The sequence below is a fragment of the Chrysoperla carnea genome, chromosome 1, assembly GCF_905475395.1.
Source record: "Chrysoperla carnea chromosome 1, inChrCarn1.1, whole genome shotgun sequence".
Taxonomy (NCBI): domain Eukaryota; kingdom Metazoa; phylum Arthropoda; class Insecta; order Neuroptera; family Chrysopidae; genus Chrysoperla; species Chrysoperla carnea.
The window spans coordinates 87,068,158-87,091,093 of record NC_058337.1 but is presented as its reverse complement, the minus strand read 5'-3'; the positions used below and the strand labels follow the sequence as shown (position 1 = coordinate 87,091,093).

The 22,936-nt window shown below is 32.8% G+C and overlaps 1 protein-coding gene across 1 annotated transcript; it reads right to left on the bottom strand.

Annotated features, from left to right (window-relative positions):
- Positions 1–378: 378 nt before the first annotated feature.
- Positions 379–22,767, bottom strand: LOC123290394 (multiple epidermal growth factor-like domains protein 8). The gene is made up of 9 exons (XM_044870560.1): positions 22,280–22,767; positions 13,067–14,321; positions 11,425–12,021; positions 7,947–11,116; positions 7,441–7,585; positions 5,338–6,746; positions 4,065–4,363; positions 3,337–3,584; positions 379–1,619 (listed from the first exon to the last, which is right to left on the bottom strand). The coding sequence occupies exons 1-9, from the start codon at positions 22,649–22,651 to the stop codon at positions 649–651; spliced, it is 8,466 nt and encodes a 2,821-aa protein (XP_044726495.1). The 5' UTR covers positions 22,652–22,767; the 3' UTR covers positions 379–648.
- Positions 22,768–22,936: the final 169 nt, after the last annotated feature.

Sequence of the window (22,936 nt, the reverse complement as noted above, 5' to 3'; positions counted from 1 at the left end):
GAGATGCTATGACAAATGACAACTTTTTCGAGGAATACGACGCAAAAGTTGGAAATATGACGAGCAAGAAAAAACGATAGAGTATCTGGTGTGTCTATGCCTAGCACAAGGAAATCGGCGTTCTATAATTTTTGGGGAAGGTTTTCTACATGGCTTTGGAGGAGAGGTGGAAATGGACATCAAGAAAATAATGAGCTTTGATAAAACCTGAAAATGCTTCAAAGGTTTAAGAGTGGTGATTGGGTTTTTATTCTAAGCATACCGAATGAATTTTCCAACCAACCTACCTACTATTCAACTTTTATGTGGGTCAAAAAAAGGATGACATTAATGTGGCCCATCTGGGACAAAGATTAAAAAAGATAACACAAACAGAACTTATGTAATAAAAATTATTGAAACAATCTTTTAAAATTTTATTAAATGTTTTTTTACGTAACAAATCAAGTGAAAAAAAAATGTATAAAACAAATAACATGTCATGGATTTTTGTTGTTGTTTTTTGTCGTTTGTACTAAGGTGTACAATAATATTCCTTTAAAATATATTATTTTTAAAAACAGGTATATCTCACATTTAAAATTTATAATAATAATTAATGAATTAATAATATACATATATAAATAGAATATATAAAATATCTTGTGTTTAGGATGGTGGTAGCGCTTGTTGAGCACTACGTCGTCTGAGGAATGCTCGTCCACCAGGCGGGAATTGTCTGGCGAGTAGGATGAGCGAGGAGGCTAAAGCAAGTCGGACGGGAGCCTGTCGCCCACCTGGAAGTTTTATAAACACTGTAGCAACAGCAGCAACATTATCTTCAGTCGGTTCAATCGCAACAGGACGTACATCACCCACTGTTGTATAAGACGCACGTCCTCTACTTTTTAGGCGACGTAACGCTACCGGTGTACGGGGACCAATGATTAATGATACAGAAGCAAATGGACGTTTTGCCATATGTAACATTTCAACGACATGACGTCGTCGTGCTCGACGTATATCAGCAGCTTGTTTTGCTTTCCATGCAACCACACATGCGGCCAAAAATAAGAAAAAACATGAGAAAAACACAGAAAAGAATACAAACAAATCAATATGTAATTGATCTTGTCGGAAAAAAACCATTCCATAACTGGCACGGCCTGAATGATCACCATTCAATGCTTGGAGTACTAAATAAAATTTAGTTGTACTTAATTCATGTTTATGTTGAGGAAGTGTTAATACTAAACGATCACGTAGACCACGTACAACTAACATTGTATTACGACGTTCAATAGTTACGTAGGTACTTAATCCACGAATTTCACGCTCGATCCATGGAAAATCTGGTTGATTGTTTTTATCAAATGATGAATTATTACCATGGGCAATTAGTTCAACAAAATGTTCTTCGCCTTTTCGTCGATATCGTGGATCTAACTCGACTTGATGCATACCCATTGAGTTATTGTAATTGACAATGAATGTATCCGATTGCGGACTTAAAAACAAATCCAAACTTCCCTGTGTCACATCAATAATAATTCGTATATCAACATTCATAAAATGTGGTTGTACTGCAAAGAAAACTGTTTCGCCTGGATTCAATGGTTTTGGTTTCATTTTACATTCATCTAGAATTTAAAAAAAAATTATAAGTGACATCTAGTTGTGTTTAATAGTATTCAGATATGAGAACAGGCAAAGCTTTGGAAAAACGACACTATGTACTACAAGTATTAAAAAATACCTGATCAATTAAAACCTAAACTAATAAAATTATTAATTTAAAGTTTTTATCCAATGAAATGCACTGGTTAACATTAACATTATAAAATACCCCTCTGCTGATGGGACAATTTGAAAGTTAAAAACAAATGAGGAAAAGTGTAAAAAATTTCAATAAAATGTGTTTCAATTTGAAGCTGGAATTTAATTAGGAAGATCCTCGAGGTATAAAAAATCATTAAAATTGGTTCACAATCAGAGAAATATCTGTTAAGACTCAGATTTTCTGAGCCGGAAAATAACTCAGTTGAAGAACAGTCGATACATCATATGTAATCCCGATGGGAGGTGCCGTAAATATATATTCAGAGGTGTTCGATATTCAAGAGTCGTTTATAATGACATACCACTGAGTGATGTCATAATTTACTCAGTTATAGTCATAATTTACTCAGTTATAGCCATGCAATTAATTACATTATATCAAAGGTGATAACAAGATCAAAGATAGTGGTGAGTTGTCTAGAGACGTTATGCTGTCGGGATCAACTTGAAAAAATGAGGAATCACAAATGACAAATTTTTCGGGGAATACGACGCAAATCAAAGAAATGTGATGAGCAAGAATAAACGATAGAGCATCTGGTGTGTCTATGCCCAGCACAAGAAAATCATATAATGAGCTTTGATAAAAGCTGAAAATGCTTCAAAGATTTAAGAGAGGGGATTGAGTTTTTATGGAAGTATTTTACACAGAAAGTTCAAATCTCTGAAGTTGAATGGGTTTTTTGTATATTTGTTAAGCATTCATAGTACATTTGTGGAGTTTTCTATGCCAGAATTTTTATATTTGATATTTTAATCATGGTAAGGTTGTAAATCGTGGTAAGATATTTGGTTGCTTTTTAACGACTTTAATAAACCCTGCCAAATTTATTTAAATTAAAAAAAAATCGGATGCCTGTAGTTGTCCATGATTATTTAATAAAAGTTCCATTTTGGATGCGAAATGATTGTTTAGCAAATAGTTTACAAGTTTAATCGGTGTCAAAGTAGTTCTATCGGCACCCGCTAGTTCTGAAGTTGGGTAGATTTTCATGTAAAATTTTTTAATTTTAGGTAAAATTTTTTTATTTTTACCAATTTTATGGTCATAGAGAATATAATGCTAAGCTGAAATTCTTGAAGCAGAAGTTTTAATTCCATGTACGATTTTATTCAAAATAAACCTTCTCAGAGTTTTGTATTACAAAAACTAATTTTGATCATATTTCAGCTTAAAAAAATTACATAAAAATATCTTTAAAAAAAGCTTATTACAAACAAAACGCAACACCATAATACATTATTTATTGTAAATTGAAGTAATAATATTTTTGTTAATTTAAATAATTGATAATTTTTGTTTTATTAAAAAAAAAACTAGCAAAAATTTTGTTGTTAAATTCAAATTCAAGCGAAATTTATACCTTAATGTATATATCTGTAATTTGTATATAGAACTGGTTTCCAAAAATAGGTTGCAATCAGTAATCTCTGTAAAGCATATAAACCCTTTTCTTATATTACGAAGTGATTTTTTCTGCGGGAACTACTAAAAAAATATTATACAAAATATATTACCAATTGGTTTTGCATCGAAACACATTTTATTATCAGCAGTCATTGTTTTATAACATTGATGTCCTCCGGTAGGCGTACCAACATATGTATCACGACATTTTGCACACTGTACCATCCAACATTGTTGAGCTGCATTTTTACTTGCTTGATTTCGACAACCTAAATTGTCACTCTCCGTATTATTTTGACAATTACAATTTTCCCCAGTTATAGCGTCACATGTGTCACCGTGGCCATGGCATTCGCAACTAGAAAAAAATTTAAACAGATTTTTATGAAAATCGCTTGTACTTTTACATTCGTGGATAATTTACTTTTTTGCATACGCTGGGGAAAAGTCTCGAAAACCGGAAACTCATTATCATAGTCGGAGCGGTGACATCACAAGAGCTTGGAGAAGGTCATGTGATGATAACCTTTAATTTGATCTTGTATACTCTATCTCATTAAAAACGCTCGAATTAAAACATTCTAAGTGTTACTATTATAACATAACATATGATGAGTACGCTTAGAATGTTTTAACTGTTGTGATTTTTATGGAATCAAGTATACTTGATCTTTAAGGTCATTTCAAGGGCAAGTTGAATTTTTAAATTATAAATAGAATTTTTAAATGTGTATAAGTGGTTGAATTCGCATTTGACTATAAGTATATGCATGTGTATATTAACTGCTACCAGCCATAAACAATGAAATATGTCCATAAAGTCTAATAATATACTTACGGTCGGCATGGATCACGATGATCATCTGAACCTCTAAATGTTCCAGTTTCACAATCTTCACATTGATTGCCACTTGTACGATTTGCACATCGAACACATTTCGCTTGAGTTTTTGGTCCTTCTATTAAATACGCTTCCAATTCCGGTATAGACATATTCGATGGAGGATCAGGAAGAGTACTATTTATATCCATACAAACATTTGTGTGTCCATTACAATAATCAAAGCATGGTACACATTGTCGACCATTACTAGGATCACCAACAAATAATGGTTTACATTTTTCACATTGTGATCCCTAGAAATAAAGAATTAAACCCTTAATAAATAATCAAAGAAAATATATCTAATTTTAATAGCCCAATTAGAGTATCAAAAAGCAAAATGACCTAAGATTGTAACAAATTGATTGAGTTAAAGACGCAGAAACTAGCTTAGTAGTTACTAATCACGAAGCCGAAGTTGAAGAGTAAAATAATTTTGTTATAAAAAATTTTTCTATTCGTTTCCTGATAGTTCTATAATAATTTTTGCTGTTTTCAAACTGTTACTTCTTTTGATCCTATTGTAGAGATTGAAAGTAAACTAACAAATTTTTAATGCAGAACCTCGTTTATTATACTCTGTATATATGAAACATTTATGTATATAAGAGCATATTAAGTTTAGTCCCAAGTTTGTAACGCTTAGAAATATTAGCGCTACAAACAAAATTCTGTTATAGGATTTCATAAGATCACCTAATTAGTCTATTTCAGCTTATCCGTCTAATCGTCTGTCCCCACGATAACTTGAAAACGAAAAGAGATATTGAATTTTTATAGCGTGCTCAGGACGTAATGGAAACCAAGAGATAAAGAAGATAAGAAATGTTCCTTATATTTAAACTTAAAAAAAAGAAACTACTTTTGTTTAAACATTTTTTTGTGTACATATCATTTTTCCCCACGATAGCGCAAATTAGAGCAAAACATTGGTTTCCATTTTTTCCAAAAGTAGAAAAGATTTGGTTGAAAGTTTGTAGATAGCTTGAAATAGAGAGTCTATTGATTCTAATTTCATACCAAACACATTCCGAAAACAAAAAATATGGAGGCCGGAAAGCCATCGTTTCTAAATTCTACGTAGAAAATTTTTGGGACATCTTCAATTTAAGTTTTTATTGTGATGTTTATTTCTCGAAATATTAGATTTTATGTTTCAGAGTATCTATGTTTCGAAAAATTTTACCGTCATTTAAAAATATTTTAAAAATTGGAAAAAATTACTTACCATTGTATTATTATGACATTCTAAACACTTATCTAATTTATCTGGTCCAACACAATTAGCATGGCCATTACATTGACACTGTATACTACAATTGGCACCTACATATCCAAAATCACATTTACATATATTTGGTTCTGTGCACACACCTCGAACACATCCTTGCGAACAAACTGGTACACACACAGTCCCATTACGTTTATAACCTGCAGCACATTGACATTTAAAACCAACATCTAAATTCACACAAACTTCAGATACTAGATCACATGTATGATGTCCATTGGCACATTCATCTTCTGGTGGACATTGTACATAATTCCATGAGAAATCAGCATTTGTTATATTCTCATCCGGTTTAACATTCGCATATAAAACATCACACGAAGATAACGCTGGGTTCTCAACTAAACTATCTAATGTACCCTCTGTACAAATACCATCTCCTTCTTCCCCTTGTCGAGCACACCAACCACAGTGTGCATGTCGTAAACATGTTGAACATTTATCAAAAGATGTACATGGCTCAGGGCAGTATTCAATATCACTTGGATTTAATACTAATCCACAAACACCCCCGACACAGTAGAGGGGTTGATAACTAGGTGATATACATTCCATTAATTGATTTGACCAATGGCATTCTCCAAAGCCACCTTCACCACTAGAAGCGTTTAAACATGTATAACATGTCGTATAGTCACCGCAACGTGGAGGACATTCTTTTTTCTGTGATGATTTTTTATCTTCTGGAATACAGCTCCATTCGGTAGTATATTCAATATTACCTCCACCAACATTTCCATAAATTGATTGTTTGATTTCATTTGCATGTGTTTTTTGTGCCCAAACACATCCTTCAATCTGTTGACAGTGTTGGCAATCGGTGGCAATACAATTGCGTTCTGGACATTGATTTACACTTGTGATATTTACGTCAGAGAATTTACATTCTTTTTTTGTACTAATACATTTATTATCACACCAATAACACTGTGATGACATGTCTCCGTAGACGGACCATGTCGCTATACATGTGGTACATGTTTGAAATTGACTACAATCACGATTTGCTATATCGGCAGTGCAGGATTTACCCGATAAACTTGTTTTTGTACCGTCAATAAACTCACTACATATTTCAGCATCTTCATGAATATTTGTATGACATTTGGTTACATTTTGTCCAGTTGTTGAATATATACCACAAAATCCACATCCGGGATGTTCGAGACACTTTGATTTACGATAACTCCATAAACTACATATATCAGATGGTAAATGTATTTGACTGACTTGACAATGTTGTCCAGTACCCCATCCGCCTACGACGTAAGCTGCCATATTTTCAATGTCTAATGTCATTGCGTGAGCATATGTTGCTGGAGGGACGTGCCCAACTTGTTCTCCATCTATGGAAAATTAAAACACTATGTATTATAGTCTCGACGAAACAATTAAGGAAGACAGATTAAGTTAAATAGTTCTACAAATTGTATTTGTTTTGTGATTTAGATAGTTCTACAAAAATAAATGTATGGGAATATTTGAGACTACGGCTTCATGTTCTATTAGAGCTTAGCAAAATTAGACGAGGAGACCACAAGGGGTGGATCTACACTACAAATTAAGTAGCGGGCGTAAGCAGTCACGCCTAATCATTGTCAGAAACTACTGCAGCTACGACCTGGATAACGGTAATATAACATTTTTCATCCATAAGTGCAATAAAGAAAATCATATATGAAATTATCTCGATAAGATAAAAGAAAGGATTACAGCCCTAGATAAATTAGGACAAACTGTTAGCCCTAAAAAACTGTTGAAACACAAAAATAGTCTGTTATTCATCATGAGCGAATTCACAGGAAACTATGCAGTTAGGCAATTTTCCATTATGATAACGGGATACTGTTTTCTAAACAACTTAGCTAGAGAAAAAAGTATTGCGAACGTCAAAAAAATAATAACTTTTACACAAAGCTAAAATGCTGCTAGCCAAATGATTATAAAAGAGTTTAAGGATTGTCAATCCCAACCCTTAAACGTGGCCTAACCTATCTGAGATGTTATTTTATTTTACATGATTGTATTGAAGTTTCTTACCATGTGATACAAGACGAACCCATAAATTACAAGCATAAACATAAGCTAATAATATATCGTTACTGATATTTGGCTTAGCTCGACCACCAAAAACCAACATGAAATCATCTGTTGTTACTGCTGAATGTAAAAATCTTCTTAAAGGCTAAAAAATACATTACAAATAACAACATTTTAAAAATTAAATAATTTTGACAATAGATCTTTCCACAGTTTTTCCACCAATCAAATAAACTGATAATGTCTAAATAAGTTTTCTATGTTCAAGCATATGATCCTAATAAAAGTCAATTTTACTTACTGTAAGCAATGAAAAGAAATGTCCAAAGCGTTTTTAAAAACATTTTTAGAAAGTATAACTGACACATTAAAAAATCCATGCTTTGGAGCAACTAGACTTTTAAATTATTAATTTTTGATAATTTTATTTAGTTTTATTATTATTATTATTATTATTATTTTATTTTTGTGGACAAGATCCTTTACCAAAAAAGAATTAATCTTACCATCATTTGATACGGTGGATTAAATAATAAACTCCACACTTTTGTTGGATAATGAAACGTATACAAATTATTGGACAATTCCACAACTCCATTTTCAAATGAATAACCACCAAAAACGAAAAATGTCTGGGAAGGACTATGATATACAGTACTATGCCCAGCCAATCCTACAGGTACGGCACCTTGTGTTTCAATTAATAGCCACTGACCTTTACTTATATCCCATTCCCAAATATCACCCAAAAATCCACTATTCGGTGAAAATCCACCAATTAAAATCAATTTTTCTTCATCGTCAGTCAATTTTAATGTTAAGGTATGTCCAGCCAAATTTGGTGGCCATTGTTTATTATCGTCAGGCGTATCCACTTCACTCCAACGTTGATTGTGGATATTAAACTGCCAAAAATCATTTAATGTGTTGTTCAATTTACGACCAGTTAAACCACCGTAAACATATATGGACTGTTGAGATGGTACAATTTCTGCAGCATGAAAATATCGCCCTAAAGGCATTTTTGCGTCGGGTGTCGATTCTACAGTAACTTGCATCCATGTAATATTTCGTGTGTCAAACAAACGCAAATCATTTAATGGTCCATGGGACAAGGAGTATCCGCCAAACATCCATAACGAACCACGTCGATCGGCAACTAGCGTATGTCCAAAACGAGGTAAAACATTACGTAAATGTTCTAAATTATCAGCTAATCGTTGTGTATCGAATAGTTCGGTAAAAACTAATTGGGTATTTGATAATTTCACCGAGCAATCGGCTCCACCCCACCCTTTATTACACAAACATCGACCATAGCTTAAATCACACGTACCTTGGCTCAGTTCAGAGCTACAATTATTCACGCACAGCTCTTTTTCACACTTTGAGCCCCTAAATCCATCCGGACATGCACATTGTCCGTTTTTACATATTCTTGGAGCAGGACAATCTTCATCGCATACCAAAATTTCATATGTAGCACTAAAACCTTCTTCTGGAGTACTTTGTTTATAATGTACAGTTAGGTAACCAGATCGACCTTCAACTAACAACGGTGGCTCAGCATCTTGACTACAAAATACTCCTACCAATTGATTTTGCTGTCCATTGACATTCCCAGTCAAATCAGGCAAACCGTCATACACATAAATTGCATTACGGCCACATGTAACATTCAACTCGCTTGCATTTATACTTAATTGAATGATCGTAGATTTTTTCGTGTCAGGGCTAACAACCCATAAACATTCACGGGTGGGTTCACCACGTAACGGTTTATGTGACTGTCGCGACCCTATACCTTGACTTTTAATTCCGCTTAACATACCACGAGCGTGGCATTCATAATAACATTGTCCTCCATTACGAGGATCCCCATAATACTTATCTTTACACTTTTGACATCGATCACCTTCAGTATTTCCCTCACAATAACATACACCAGTTATTGAATCACAATATCCGAGATCAGCAATACCGTGCCCATTACAATCACAACTATGGCATCCTTGTGATGTGGTTGCATTACCATAACTACCTGGCAAACATTGTTCGCAAAATTCTCCTGTTGTCCAATTTTGGCAGGCATCACATTTACCGATACCTTGAGTACACGTTGAATGATTATTACATCCACAATTTATCGAACAATCTGGCCCATCCCATCCTAGATCACATTTACATGTATAATCAGGAGCACCTAAACATTTACCATGAACACATACGTTGTAACATGTCCGTATACATGAAGATTGACCATCACCGTAGAAACCACGTTTACATTGGCAACTGTACGAGCCATGAGTATTTGTACATTCAGCTTCTGGGTGGCAGTTATGCAAGCCTAATCGACATTCGTCTACATCTGGACATTGTGCATAGGACCATAATGCTTCGGCTGTATTTAAAACCTCAGAACATTGTGTGTAGGGTTGATTAAAATCTCCAGATACACATGCACCCTGAATGGGGTTTGTACGGCTATAACACCAACCACAACTTAAAGATCTCAAACAAGTTGAGCAATTTAAATTATGTGAACACGATTTGCATTGTTCAACAGGTCTGGGAGATGTCACACCTGTTGATGAGTCTGGTGAAACAGTTAATAATGATTGATCCAACCATTCTCTGCATAGCCCGAACTGATATTCACTTGTGTATACGGAAAAACTAAAACATTGCTGAGTTGCTTCACACCAAACACATCGACCACGTTCGTCTAAACAAGCTGAACACGTTTGGCGAGCATGGCAGGCTACTGGGCATGCGTCTAGAGTTTTGACAGCCCGTGGTGCACGTCCTAATCGAGCACATAATGCATCTTCAGCCCACCATTCACATAAGCCCGATGATATACATTTTTCACATGAAATATAATTCGAACAATTCGCACAAGAACTTGGCTGTAATGTTAAATATCGCCAATCACCGTCCACAGCACAACTTTCAGTTTCATTTTCACTTCGCAACAAACATTTATTATTTAATTCACACCATCCGCAAGAAGAATCTGTTAAACAATGTAAACAGTTATCGTATTGATTGCACGTACTGCCATCCGATGCAAACGGTTCTAAATACTCGAATGTAAATACTTTTGGTGTATCTTGTGCTTGAAAATGCATTAATTCCATTTTACTTTGTTGATGTGTACTATAAGGTCCAGATTTATGCGATTCGAAATCAACAGCAAAACGTTGATCTTTTTCCACAAGGGGTATTTGTGATGGCCATGATTCATTTTTACAAATATTTCCACTGCTTAAATCGGCTGTTAAATTTGTGGAAAATGTATTAGTACCATGCGTTAAACGTAATATAGCACTTGAATAACTGACACATATACGTAATACTTCTGTATTCATTGGATATGGGAATGGAGGCCGTAAAAATCCACGTAATCTCGCAACCATTTCCCCGTTTAATGCTAACTCTGTTCGTGTTGCTGATTTTGATGCAACATTAAAATCAACTGTGGTTGCATTTATAATTGCTACATAATCTGGTTGTGACCAATTTGCTGGATATAAGTATTTTAAGAATGTTAAACCGGGACGTTTGTCTAATTCACGACATTGTCCCGGGTATATTACTTCGGTACCTTTCATACCCCACCAACCGGGGACTTGAGCTGACGTATCTTCACGTACTCCGCAAACGCCATAATTATCTAAAACAAAAATTTATATATAATTATCTTTAAAAGATTGTTGACTTTTCTATTGGTTATTTCTTGGAATTTTCTCTATGTAAATCTCTATTCTATTAGGGGAAAGTAAACAAAAATTCATCCAAATTAAATAAATAATAATTTCATCTAAAGTTATGGAAGAAAAACGATTTCAAAATTTCAACTTCTATAGCGCCAAAACGGAGCAACTTTTATTATAGCAAGTGTAGCTAAATCGACTTATTTTGAGCTAAGCTATATGTGGTAAAGCGTTGTGAAGACCTTTTAAAGACTTAATGACTACTTACCATCTTTATGATGACACCTTGCGTTCTGTACACACCAAGTACAGTGACTTAATCCCAATTTATTAGCAACGGATAACGGTGTTACAAAAGTAGATAATGGATTCCCATGTACCAAACATGAATGACAATCACCTAATGCAGGACAAATGCCTGGACATCGTGTACTTTGTAAATTTGTGGTACAATTATTTGCACCCACCGTACGACCATAACATAATTCATCGGCTGAACACCAACCACACTCAGGATCAGCTGAACATTCAGCATAGCTACGATGTTTTGGGCATGCTGCTTCCCAATCGGCTGATTTACCCTCACGTTTACCAACACTAGGTGGTACAACATATGCAAATAAATCACCATTTACATTACCATGATATCCACCGACAAGAATTAATGTGTTACCACCACGTATACTTGAAGCATGCGCAAACATTCCTTGTTTCTTGGGATAACGAGAATCATTGTTACGTCCCAGTACATCTGGATTTACCCATGCATGGCATCCCAAATGGTACAAATACATTTGATTGTCATAACATATTTCTTCCTTATTGTGACGATGTGAATATCCTCCAAATACGATTAGATAATTTCCTAAAAAGTTAAGAAATTTTACATATAAAAAGCCTGCTAGTAAAAAAAAAAACAACTGAACCTGGTTTCAGGTTGGCAACCTTGAAATTCCGATTTAACAAGCCACAAAATTTAAAAATACCCAAAGTTTTCCCGCCTACCTCTACCTATATAAGGTGGACCATCTTAATCTATTATGGCTAATAGCTCGTTTTGTAGTTAAGCAATCAAAAAATAATTTAAATAAAAGTTGCAGACTTTGATGGGGGGACATCATGTTCTGACATAAGATTGGGCCTAGTTCTCCAGGTATTGCTTTAACAGTCAATTTAGATCTTAAAAAGTAAAAGATAGAATAGTACTTTAAATTAGAAAGTTAATCCTCATAAAAAAACGAATATTTTTTTATTTAAACATTTTTTTCGAAAATCTTTCTTTCGCTTTCCGAGAAAATGCGAGAATATGCCGTTATTATATTTATTCGAAAGAAAATACGAGATATAGAAAAATTTTTTAAACAGAAGTTATCAAGGACATTAAAGGTCATTCGTCTGTGTTAATAACTTTTAAGCTCAGGTAAATTTTCATTCATTTCATCATTAGAAAATCAAGGTCAAATGACTTTAAAATTTAAATTTCAGATCAAAGTCATGAATACAGGTGAATGTCCTCTATTGTCCTTGACAACTTTTGGCTTAAGTATATTTATCTGTAGTTAGCGTGTTTTCTTTCGATTAAGTGCAACAATGACATATTTTTCCGATAGCTAACGATTTTTAAAAAATGTTAGTTAGTTTTTTATAAGGATCAACTTTTTAATTTAAAGTGTTATTATATCTCTTACTTTTTAGATTCTAAATTGACTATTAAAGCAACCTGGAGAACTACGTTCAATCTAATGTCAGAAAATGATGACTCCATCAAACTCTGTATCATTTTTAAAGTTATTTTTTGATTGGTTAATTAAAGAACAAGCTATTAGTCGTAATATATTAAAATGGTTCAATCTGTATAGTCTACTATCATCAATTTCAGGAATGCATTAATTGATCGTTTTAATATTTACCTATAATATTTGCCGTATGAAAAGCTCTCTCCCTGGGCACATATCGTTCACGTAAATGTTCGCGTGGGTAATGTAATTCACTCCAATGACGATTTTCAATATGAAACGTTAACATACGGTCTGATAATTTTGAAAATCGTGCTACACCCGCTGCTACTCCACCATAGACAATTAATGAATTTGTTGCAGCATAATAAACAGTTGAATGTGCCACTAAACGTATATCCAAATTTTTACCACCACGTGAATAAACAATTTCCCAATTTTCATCAATATCAACATTATTAGTTTCTAGATCGATAAAAACACGTATTTTAAAAAGTGTGGACGAAAATTCTCCATCTGAAGTACTTCCACCAAACAAATACAGGTAATCATTTGCCAATGTTAAAGTGTGTCGAGTTAATGCCGGAGGTTGTAATTTTGAATTAACCGCTTTTAACTCCCATTTTTTCGTTAAAATATTGTACATCCACAATTCATTTGATAGATTACCACTAGATAATTTACCGCCATATACGACAAAAGTATTTAAAATTGCACACGCTGCATGACCATATCTTGCTTCTGGACGTTGGATATCGTCTTCAAGTATACTCCGTGATTTTCGTTGTTGTCCTAATATATTTGTTAAATTACTGTTAATTGAATATATAAACGATCGAAAAAAAGTATTTCGACCAACAACACCCCAATTTTGTTCATTTTCTGGACGAATTTTTTCAAATAAAGCCGATATCGATGACGGATCAGATGGATGTGATGAATCAGAATTATGTACGTGCAACGGCTCTCCATTTTCATCTTCCCAACGACTTGTGTGAAAATTATACACTTCTAACGAATCTAATACTTTATTCAAATTATATCCACCAAACACATACAGTGAATCAGTATAATTTATATAAACAGCGGTATGAGCAGCTCTTGGTGATAAACCGATGCCAGATTGTGTTAACCAATGCCATTTATTACCATTTGTATCATGTTTATGTAAACTGCATGCTTGGCCTGAATAACCATTTATACACTTACAATGAGTTTGATTACAGTGGCCTCGATTTTCGACGCTACCACAACCGTCAGGACATAATTCACGCGAACAATCTGTACCACCCCAATTATTGAAACAATAACATTTATGATCAACACATACGCCATGTGTTGAACAATTATTTGGGCATTCCGTTACAGAGAATTCAGCACGAAAACCATGTAGGGCATAATTTGTATCACTGTAGAGTAATATCAGCATCTGGAAAAAAAGTATACATTTTATTAGTTATTATCATTTAACAACTTTAATACAGGTCATTCTTAGCATAAATTTTTAGCAAAAAGTATTAATGAATTTCTGCGTTTTTAATGGACTCGCCACATTCGGTTTTAGAAAAAATGTTTCAAACAAAAAATTGTCGTATTTCCTTCGATAGCTAACGATTTTCGGAAAAATGTTTTAAATAAAAAATGCTAATTTTTTTATGAGGATCAACTTTCTAATTTAAAGTGTTATTCTATCTTAATATAATTAATAAGCCGCAAAAAAGTGTCGAAAGTGGGGAAGCAGCACCGATTTGAATGAAACTTTTTTTAACATGTTTATAGGACTCCAAGGAACATTCAGTCAACTTAACCTAGTCAGAAAAGATTCATAGGGCTCTAGCGGGGGGCAAATTTGCCCACATATTTTTGAAATGGTTATTTTGGCTAAAAAACTGTTATCTAGTAGGTATTTTTGGTCGCTGAATACGAATCCGACGTCATATTACACTAATTCTGTAACGTATTTCAAAAATCATGCCGTTTTTGACCCAAAATTCCTTTCCTTCTTTTTGTCACAGAAACGGAAAACTAAGTATTACTAAACTGTTTTCTAGGAGGTATTTTTGGTAACTGATTATGAACCTGAAGTCAGGTAAACGGATTCTGTCACGTATTCCGAAAACCGTGCCATCTTTTGCCAAGAATTTTTCTTTTTTGACATAAAACGGCAAACTTTCCAAACTTTGCTCAATCCGATGTCCGATTAAATTGATCCTGTCCATCTTCCGAAAATCGTGACATTTTTGGACGAATTTCACTTTTTTGGCACAAAAACTGCAAATTAAGTATTTATTGTGTGTATTAGGAGGTATTTTTGGTTGCTGATTGCGAATCCGATGTGTTATTAGTTGTACTATCTCTTACTTTTTAGGATCTAAATTAACTATAAAAGCAACCTGGAAATCTCGATCTAATCTGATGTCAGAACATAATGTCCCCCATCAAACTGCAACTTGAACAAATTCGACGATAGAGTACAATGAATCTGTCAAAAATTTCTTAAGTATGTGATTAAAATCGGAATGGCAATGTTCGGTATAATTCGAGCTCTTGGGGACAACATTGTAGTATTTATTTCTGAAATACAGGTATAACTAGTTGTTTATCAAAGGTGTTTAAAAAATCGTGAAAAGCAAGTAAGTTAAATTGCTTTTCAAGCAAAAATATGAGGAAAAACCATTATGAAATTTTTTGGGCTTGATAAATTTTTTTCTAAATATGAAAGTTATAAAATTACAAAATTTTCTTTATCGTCTAGTACTTAAAATGTATAAAAAATATTTAAAAAACCTTGGAGTAAGGTAGTTTAATTGAAAACTAATTATAAATGCATTGTTTTTTTCATTATTACCTATTATTATTATTATTATTATTATTATTATCGTGACGGTGAGGCGGCCATATCTAGCCTTTGGCTATATTTGTGTAAATTCATTTCCATAAAGTGATTTTTTTTATGTTCACTAATTGACATATACCTATACTGATACCTACCAATATGATATGCTGTACAATATTTCAAATGAAATATAGCACAAGCAATAGAGAAAAAACTAATTAACTCATCTCAAAAATTTTAGCACCTCGGAGACAAATTGTCTCATTTAATAAGCCATATAGCAATGAAAGGGTTATTTTTTCAGTGAAAGTGTGCATTACTTTTAATGATATCATACTCTTTTCAATTAAACGTACGATTTTCGTGTTATCAAACTGTTAAAATTAGCTTATACAATAACATGATAAAAAGTATATATCATAAAATGTAGCATATCTCAGCTTATTTGGATGCTAGAAAATCGAATAAACAAGTGTAATAAAAAAACAATTGACTAAAAAGTTAAATTGTTGAAATACCATGTACAGGCAGTTTTGATTACTCAATCGTTTGTTTTTTTACGTCATGTAAGTAACGAAAGATAGTCACTCTTACACACAAAGTAATAAGATTTTTAAAACAGCGCAACGGATTTTGATTCGGTTTTTTTTAATAGACAGAGTAATTCAAGAGGAAGGTTTGTGTAACATCAAGGTTTGAGAGATTAAAAGAAATTGTGAACAAAAGGAGGGTAAGTGACGGCATATGAAGTGAAGGTTATAACACAATAATATTTTTATTTGAAATTGAAGTTGCGCAACGAAGTGAGTAGTTCACAGCTAGTACTTGATACAATACAATACATGTATACATACAATATTTGTTCTAACCTAATTAGCGCTTTCACGGGTAAACAATGATGTTTGTACGAAAAAATGTTTAAAACAAAAGTTGTTTATTTTTTTTTATATGGACATTTTTTTCATTTAATCTAACGGTTTACTAGATAGGCCTTACGAAATCCAAGACTTTTATCTATGTTGCTCATTTACAAACTCGACCTCACTTTTTACATCCTGAGCATGCTATATAAAAATTTCAGCTTGATATCTCTTTTCTTTTTTGAGTTATCGTGTTGACAGACGGACGGACGGTCAGACAAACATTTAGACACACAACCGGAAATTATGATCATCTATACCAAAATTTTGTTGGTTGTATCAATATTTTTAAGCGTTACAAACTTGGCACTAAACTTAGTATACCTTGAAATATTTCATTTATACATGGTATAAAAACGAAAATGTACAGAATTACAGTCAGATACATTTTTTACATTTAACTTTTAATCAATTAAAGTATAGCTTTTAAATTGTTTGAGGAAAATGTTTTACAAATTTTAATTTTTGAGTTTCTAATTTTCTCAAGCTCCACGTGAACAAATTAAAAATATTATTTTCAATTTTCAGCGAATTTTTTCAAAATTTTTAAGCTCAAAATCAATATTTCTTGAACTAATATTAAATTTAAAAAAACAACATCATTAACATAAGCAATTAAAATATAATTTATTATTTATTTATGCATAAACAAAAGCGAGATTTCCTTATTTCTGCGCAACATTTAAATTGCAAGATTTATACAAATATTAATGATAAAAATTATCACAAAAACAAACACAACATTGGAAATGATTCCGCTAGAGCACATTTTCACATTTGACATCCTATTTTTGACCTTAGTCATATTATAGTATATTACATATTTAGGGAGTAAAAGTAAAGAATGTCTCAGATCTCATGTTCATTGTCGCCCGAAGCGAAGCCGAGGGTGACAAACATGAAATCTGAGACATTCTTCGTTTGCTCCTGTGGTGTGTATACTATCTTTTCCCCGATGGCTTCGGAAAGCGGCAACTTTATTTTGCCCAGTGGGCAGAAAGTTGACACTTTCTGCACTGAGGTGAGAAAATCAATTTGTACATGGTTTAGAACACATGCTTTGAAACGAATTTTTAAATTTTTTTAATGTAAAAATTTAGAATGAAAATCCAAATAGAGAATGATGAATTTTTCTCAACTTTTTTTTATAATCTACATACTTTGAATCGAATCTATAGCTATAAAATTTTTTTCAGGAGGCTTCCTTGACCTTTTTTATACAATCAGAAAGCGTTTGGTATGTAATTTTGATCAATCGTTACACATTCGAAAACATCACACATTTTCCTAATTCTTATCATTTATAGTTTCAGAAAAAAGCTGAGATTTAATTTTTACAGGTATTTATGCACCCTGTGTAGAGCCTCCATTTATTTCCCAGATATTTCTGTAAGTGGAATCTAATTAGAAATAAAATACTGCGATTGGTGTATCGAAACACGCCATAACTATGACTTCGAAAAATTTTTTTGTAACTGAAAATTTTTTGGCGTCTGACCCCACTAATTTTGAAAGAAACGCATTCTTTATTATGTACTGATTGAATAACTATAAGACCTTTTTTTGATCGGTTCATCGGAAAACTTTGTAGGACCACTTCGGGAAAAAAATACAAAATTTTTATATCAAATTATTCCTAATATTGCACTTTAGTAATATTTAGAAGAAAATTTCGATTGGTCGATCGGAACACGGCCAATGTCGACTTTTTAATTGACAATTTTTTGGAGTCCGACCCGCTAATTTTGACAGAAATACATTCCTTATTATATACTGATTGAATAACTATAAAACCTTATTACGATCGGTTAATCGGAAAACTCTGTAGGGGCACTTAGGGAAAAAAATTTTTCTATTTAATCTAAAAGATAGAAACTGGTTGCTACAGGTTACTGCACGCCAAGTATCGTTGTTTGTTCTAAAAACTCAAGGTCGTAGTAATATCAAAATAATTAAAATAACAGCTTTTCATTTTATTGAACGAAAATGCGAGAATAGCTAAGCAAGTATTAATTATAAAATTTATAGGATATTTAGCAACAAAAACCTTGAAATTCATAAAAATAATAAATGTTTTGATTTTATATAAAAATGAAAGATTTTCTAGATAATAAAAATAATTCAAAAATCATAATTTTTATTTATATATTTTTCTCTTTAATTAATTAAATTAATTATTATTAGTCACTCAAATAGCATAAACTTAATATTAAAACAATCGTTTTAATTACATTGTGAAAAAATTTGAAATTAATTGAGTAGAACAAGCATTGGATCAGGAGTTTATCATAACGAAGTCATTCAGCACTGGTCTTATAAGAACTAAATCCAGTTCTAGCTGTGCCTTTACATTATCACAACTTGAAAGAGATCTTCAATCAGTTTTGTTGGTAGAGGATGTTCGCAGAGTGGAGTTCTTTCACCGTCGCATCGTCGATAACTTACTAATCGGTCTCAAGGAATTAGGGAATATTTGATTTTTATGCTGATGACATAGCCATTCTTGTCACAAAGACGATGGCACTATCTATGATTTGATGTAACAAGTGCTCCCTTACGTGGAGCGTTGATGTATGGACATAGAACTTTTTGTCAAACCGGGAAAAACAGACTGTACCCTGTTTACAACGAGACGAAGAATTACTTGACGAATAATCAGCATATCTGGCATTCAAATGTCACAAACCGTAGCTAACCAGATATTGATCATCTGGTCGTCATCCTAGATGTAAAATGAAACTGGGGTGATCACCAGACTAGGCAAGGCAAATAATGTCTTCCAATGTGCAAGAGCCAAGATCGTAAAGCAAATGCACATATTTAACTGTGTGTATAGTGGACAAGAACGGAGTCGTAGCCAAAAAAAAAGAAGACAAAAAATGACAAATGCAGGTCATGTGAGTTTTATGAGCAGATTAGAAACTGTGCCACATACTTGTGAAAATTCCGCATACTCCGATTTAAAGTTAAGAGCGAAAATTTTGGGAAATTGTTTCTTTTCGCGAGGATTGGGATCGAGATGTATCTAGCTTTCCACGTTCTCCCGGACCGTTTCTTAACACGGATGTGTCAGGGGTCGGAGATATTTCTGATGTGGAGAATTATGGAACTAGAATAAAGGAACCGATTTTTTTTTGTCAATACGTGACGGTTTTTCAAGCAAAAATTTTGGGTTGTACCAAAACAACAACGAAACTATGAATCATCTATGGAATCACCAAAAAACGATTTTATAGTTCAATGATTTATTCGGGAATACAAAAATCATGAATTACATATTCACATTTTCTCAGATAGCCAGACCATATTTTGACCTCTTGAGGCTTCAAAATTCAAAACAAGGATAGTCAATAATGCTTTGCGGATCCACCTGGCACTGAATAGCACAATCAGGTTGATTTGAGAATCGAGCCCCTCTGAGGTTAAAGGGGGCGAAGTACGGGACACGTTGGCAAGAAGACAGGGATTGCCCCAAACTCCCATTCCAACTGAGCCTGTCATATCTATAGCAAGATACTCCGTAATTTACCGAACGAAAAGTGGTTATGACAAACCCACCTTTATTACTGGAATTTGGCGAAAGGCATCCGACAAATCAGCATGTACATAAACACAATTAGATTATTTCTTGTGTTCGGTTGAAACTAACTAGATTACAGTTGAGAAGGAGGTGGATCTCTTGACAGGATATTGTCGATTGAACTATACCATCTACTTGGCGATCTCTATTCATGTTATTTGCAAAAGTCTGCGAGGAGTCAGATAAAGAATATTTGGGTCCGAAACCTTAGACCTATCGATCCTACTTTTAAGCCCAGTGAAGCGGGCGGGTATCAAGCTAGTTATTATCATAATTATATAGATAGGTACGTCAGAAATCGTACAGTTTCGGAAAAACGTCTGGAACGGGATCTTCTTTAATAAATATAAAGATTAACTCAATTTTAATATTCATTGATATAATTTATAGAGAAGTATAAATAAAATATAATTTAACTACTATGATGCTCTGGTATATATCCACACCACTAATTTGCATAATTGTTTTATTATATATTTAACAAATATTTCTTTTATCAAAATTACATCTCGCCATTATTTAAAATGAACATTGTTTGAAAGTATTATTATCTATAAATATTAATCAAAAGGGGGTCATATCAACTATGTATTTAAAGTTTTAAACTATTTACTTTTTTTAAAAGCAATGTACTAGTGACCAGAACATGAGTTATCAGTTATAACTTTTAAAAATGCTTTTACACTCATTGATCAATCTCGATCAGGTTAAGTTCGTTATCGAATGAAAAGAAGTCGTGATCAAAGTGTGGCCTGTGCAGTAAGATGTTACTTTCTAACAAAATAAACGTTACAGATTAATAAAAATAAATAAATAACGATTATACCGTTAGATTATTATAGAATTGTCCCATTTTCAAATAAGAGTTAATACTAGACGATTTATATAAGAAGGTATTGTAATTTTTGATTTAACTAGTGACACCAAATTCCAGAATTTTGATAATGTGTTAAGTAAAAATAAAAATGGCCACGTTATTTACCGGGTGTATCAGAATAAATTATCAATATTCGAGGGACTTATGGGAACGGATAATAAACATGTCCTCGAGAACTGCTTCCTTCGGAGCAACTCACAGAACTTTTTTGAGATTTGTACCGAATCAGTCGCATTTTGGAACAAAAATGTTTCGAACAAAATTTATTGGTATTTTGATTAAAAACATTTTTTATAAATAAATGTGTTTATATAACAGTGTTTATACCTAATCCGTTGCGTTTTCGAAAATATAGTTTTTGAACAAACTAAACTTTACAAATTTATAAGAGTAATTACGATTGGCTAATTGATCTATGAAATTGGGGGAAAAATAAAAATTTCTCTCTTAAAAATATTAAAATTAGAGCAAAAAAGCTGCACCTTTAACAAACGGCTGAAGATAGAGCAAATAGATTAAAATGTTTCCAATAAAAATTTCGAAAATTTTTTCGAAAACGGAACAGATTCGGTTTCCGGACACATGTTTATTACACCTAAATGTTTGTTTAGGCATACCCTATTAGCTCCTCGAATAATGGCCATTTATTCTGATACATCCAGTATAAAGCACCAAAAATTTAAAAGAGTGTCCATTAAAGATTCGTTATCTGAAAGAAATGAATACGGACATCCAGAAAATCACATACCAAATTATATTTAACAGAATTGAGATCGTCTAATTTTCATGAAATGCATATTTTTCTCAAATTCCGATTTGAAAGGTTAGGTATGCAGAAAAAGAAAATTCAGAAAAGCATCACTATTACATCACTCAAAATCAAATTATGTTAGAACACCAAAGAAAAATCTCAGGACAAATAAAAGTCAAACGCAAATTCTACAATCTATAGACCTACAAAATATTGTGCAATTTCATTATTACTTGGTGCCTTGCACCTTGCACTTTCATGACAAACCGTGCGGTCGAATATAACTAGAGCCGGCTGTGGAATTTTATATGTAGGTACTTATGCAACAATAATCTAGCAATCTACGTTTAACATCAACAACTATGTAAATCAGTTTGAACAAAAAATAATAAACAAGTTTTAATGATAATAAAAAGAACTTACATAACCCGAGGTGGCTGAAATTTGTTGTGGATCAGTTTTACCACTAAAGCTGCCCAATAACGGGGACTTAAACGAATCACCATCGTACACAAACACATAATCATACGAACACTCAGTACCCATATTATGAAAATTAAGTGTTATAAATTGTTTACTATTATTAGCTTTTATCAGCCATTCACAATGTGAATTCTCTGTATAATTTGAGCCGGATGGCCCATCTGTAATAACACCCCATGAATCCGTAAATATTCTACGTGATTTATCACACGGTGCCAGTGCAACAGCTGCACAACCCGCCACTAAACATAAACATGTTGCAAAACCAATTCCAGGTACATCCCAATATTTTCGTCGTACTCTAGGACGCATTATACTTATGAATTAAAATATCACTTAAGAAGAAAAACAATTTTTAAAAACTATACGAAAACATATTAAGGTACATCAAGGTCGTTACACACAATTATCTGATTAAAAATATATAATTATTTATTAAATTTTACAAAATGTCTCATATAACAATATCATTTAGAAAATAATTACACATGTTTTGTTTACAAATATTACTTTTTGACATTTTATTATCATTTATAATTTGACATTTATCTGATAACACAAAAATAATTTATCAATCATATTTGAATCAATAGAACC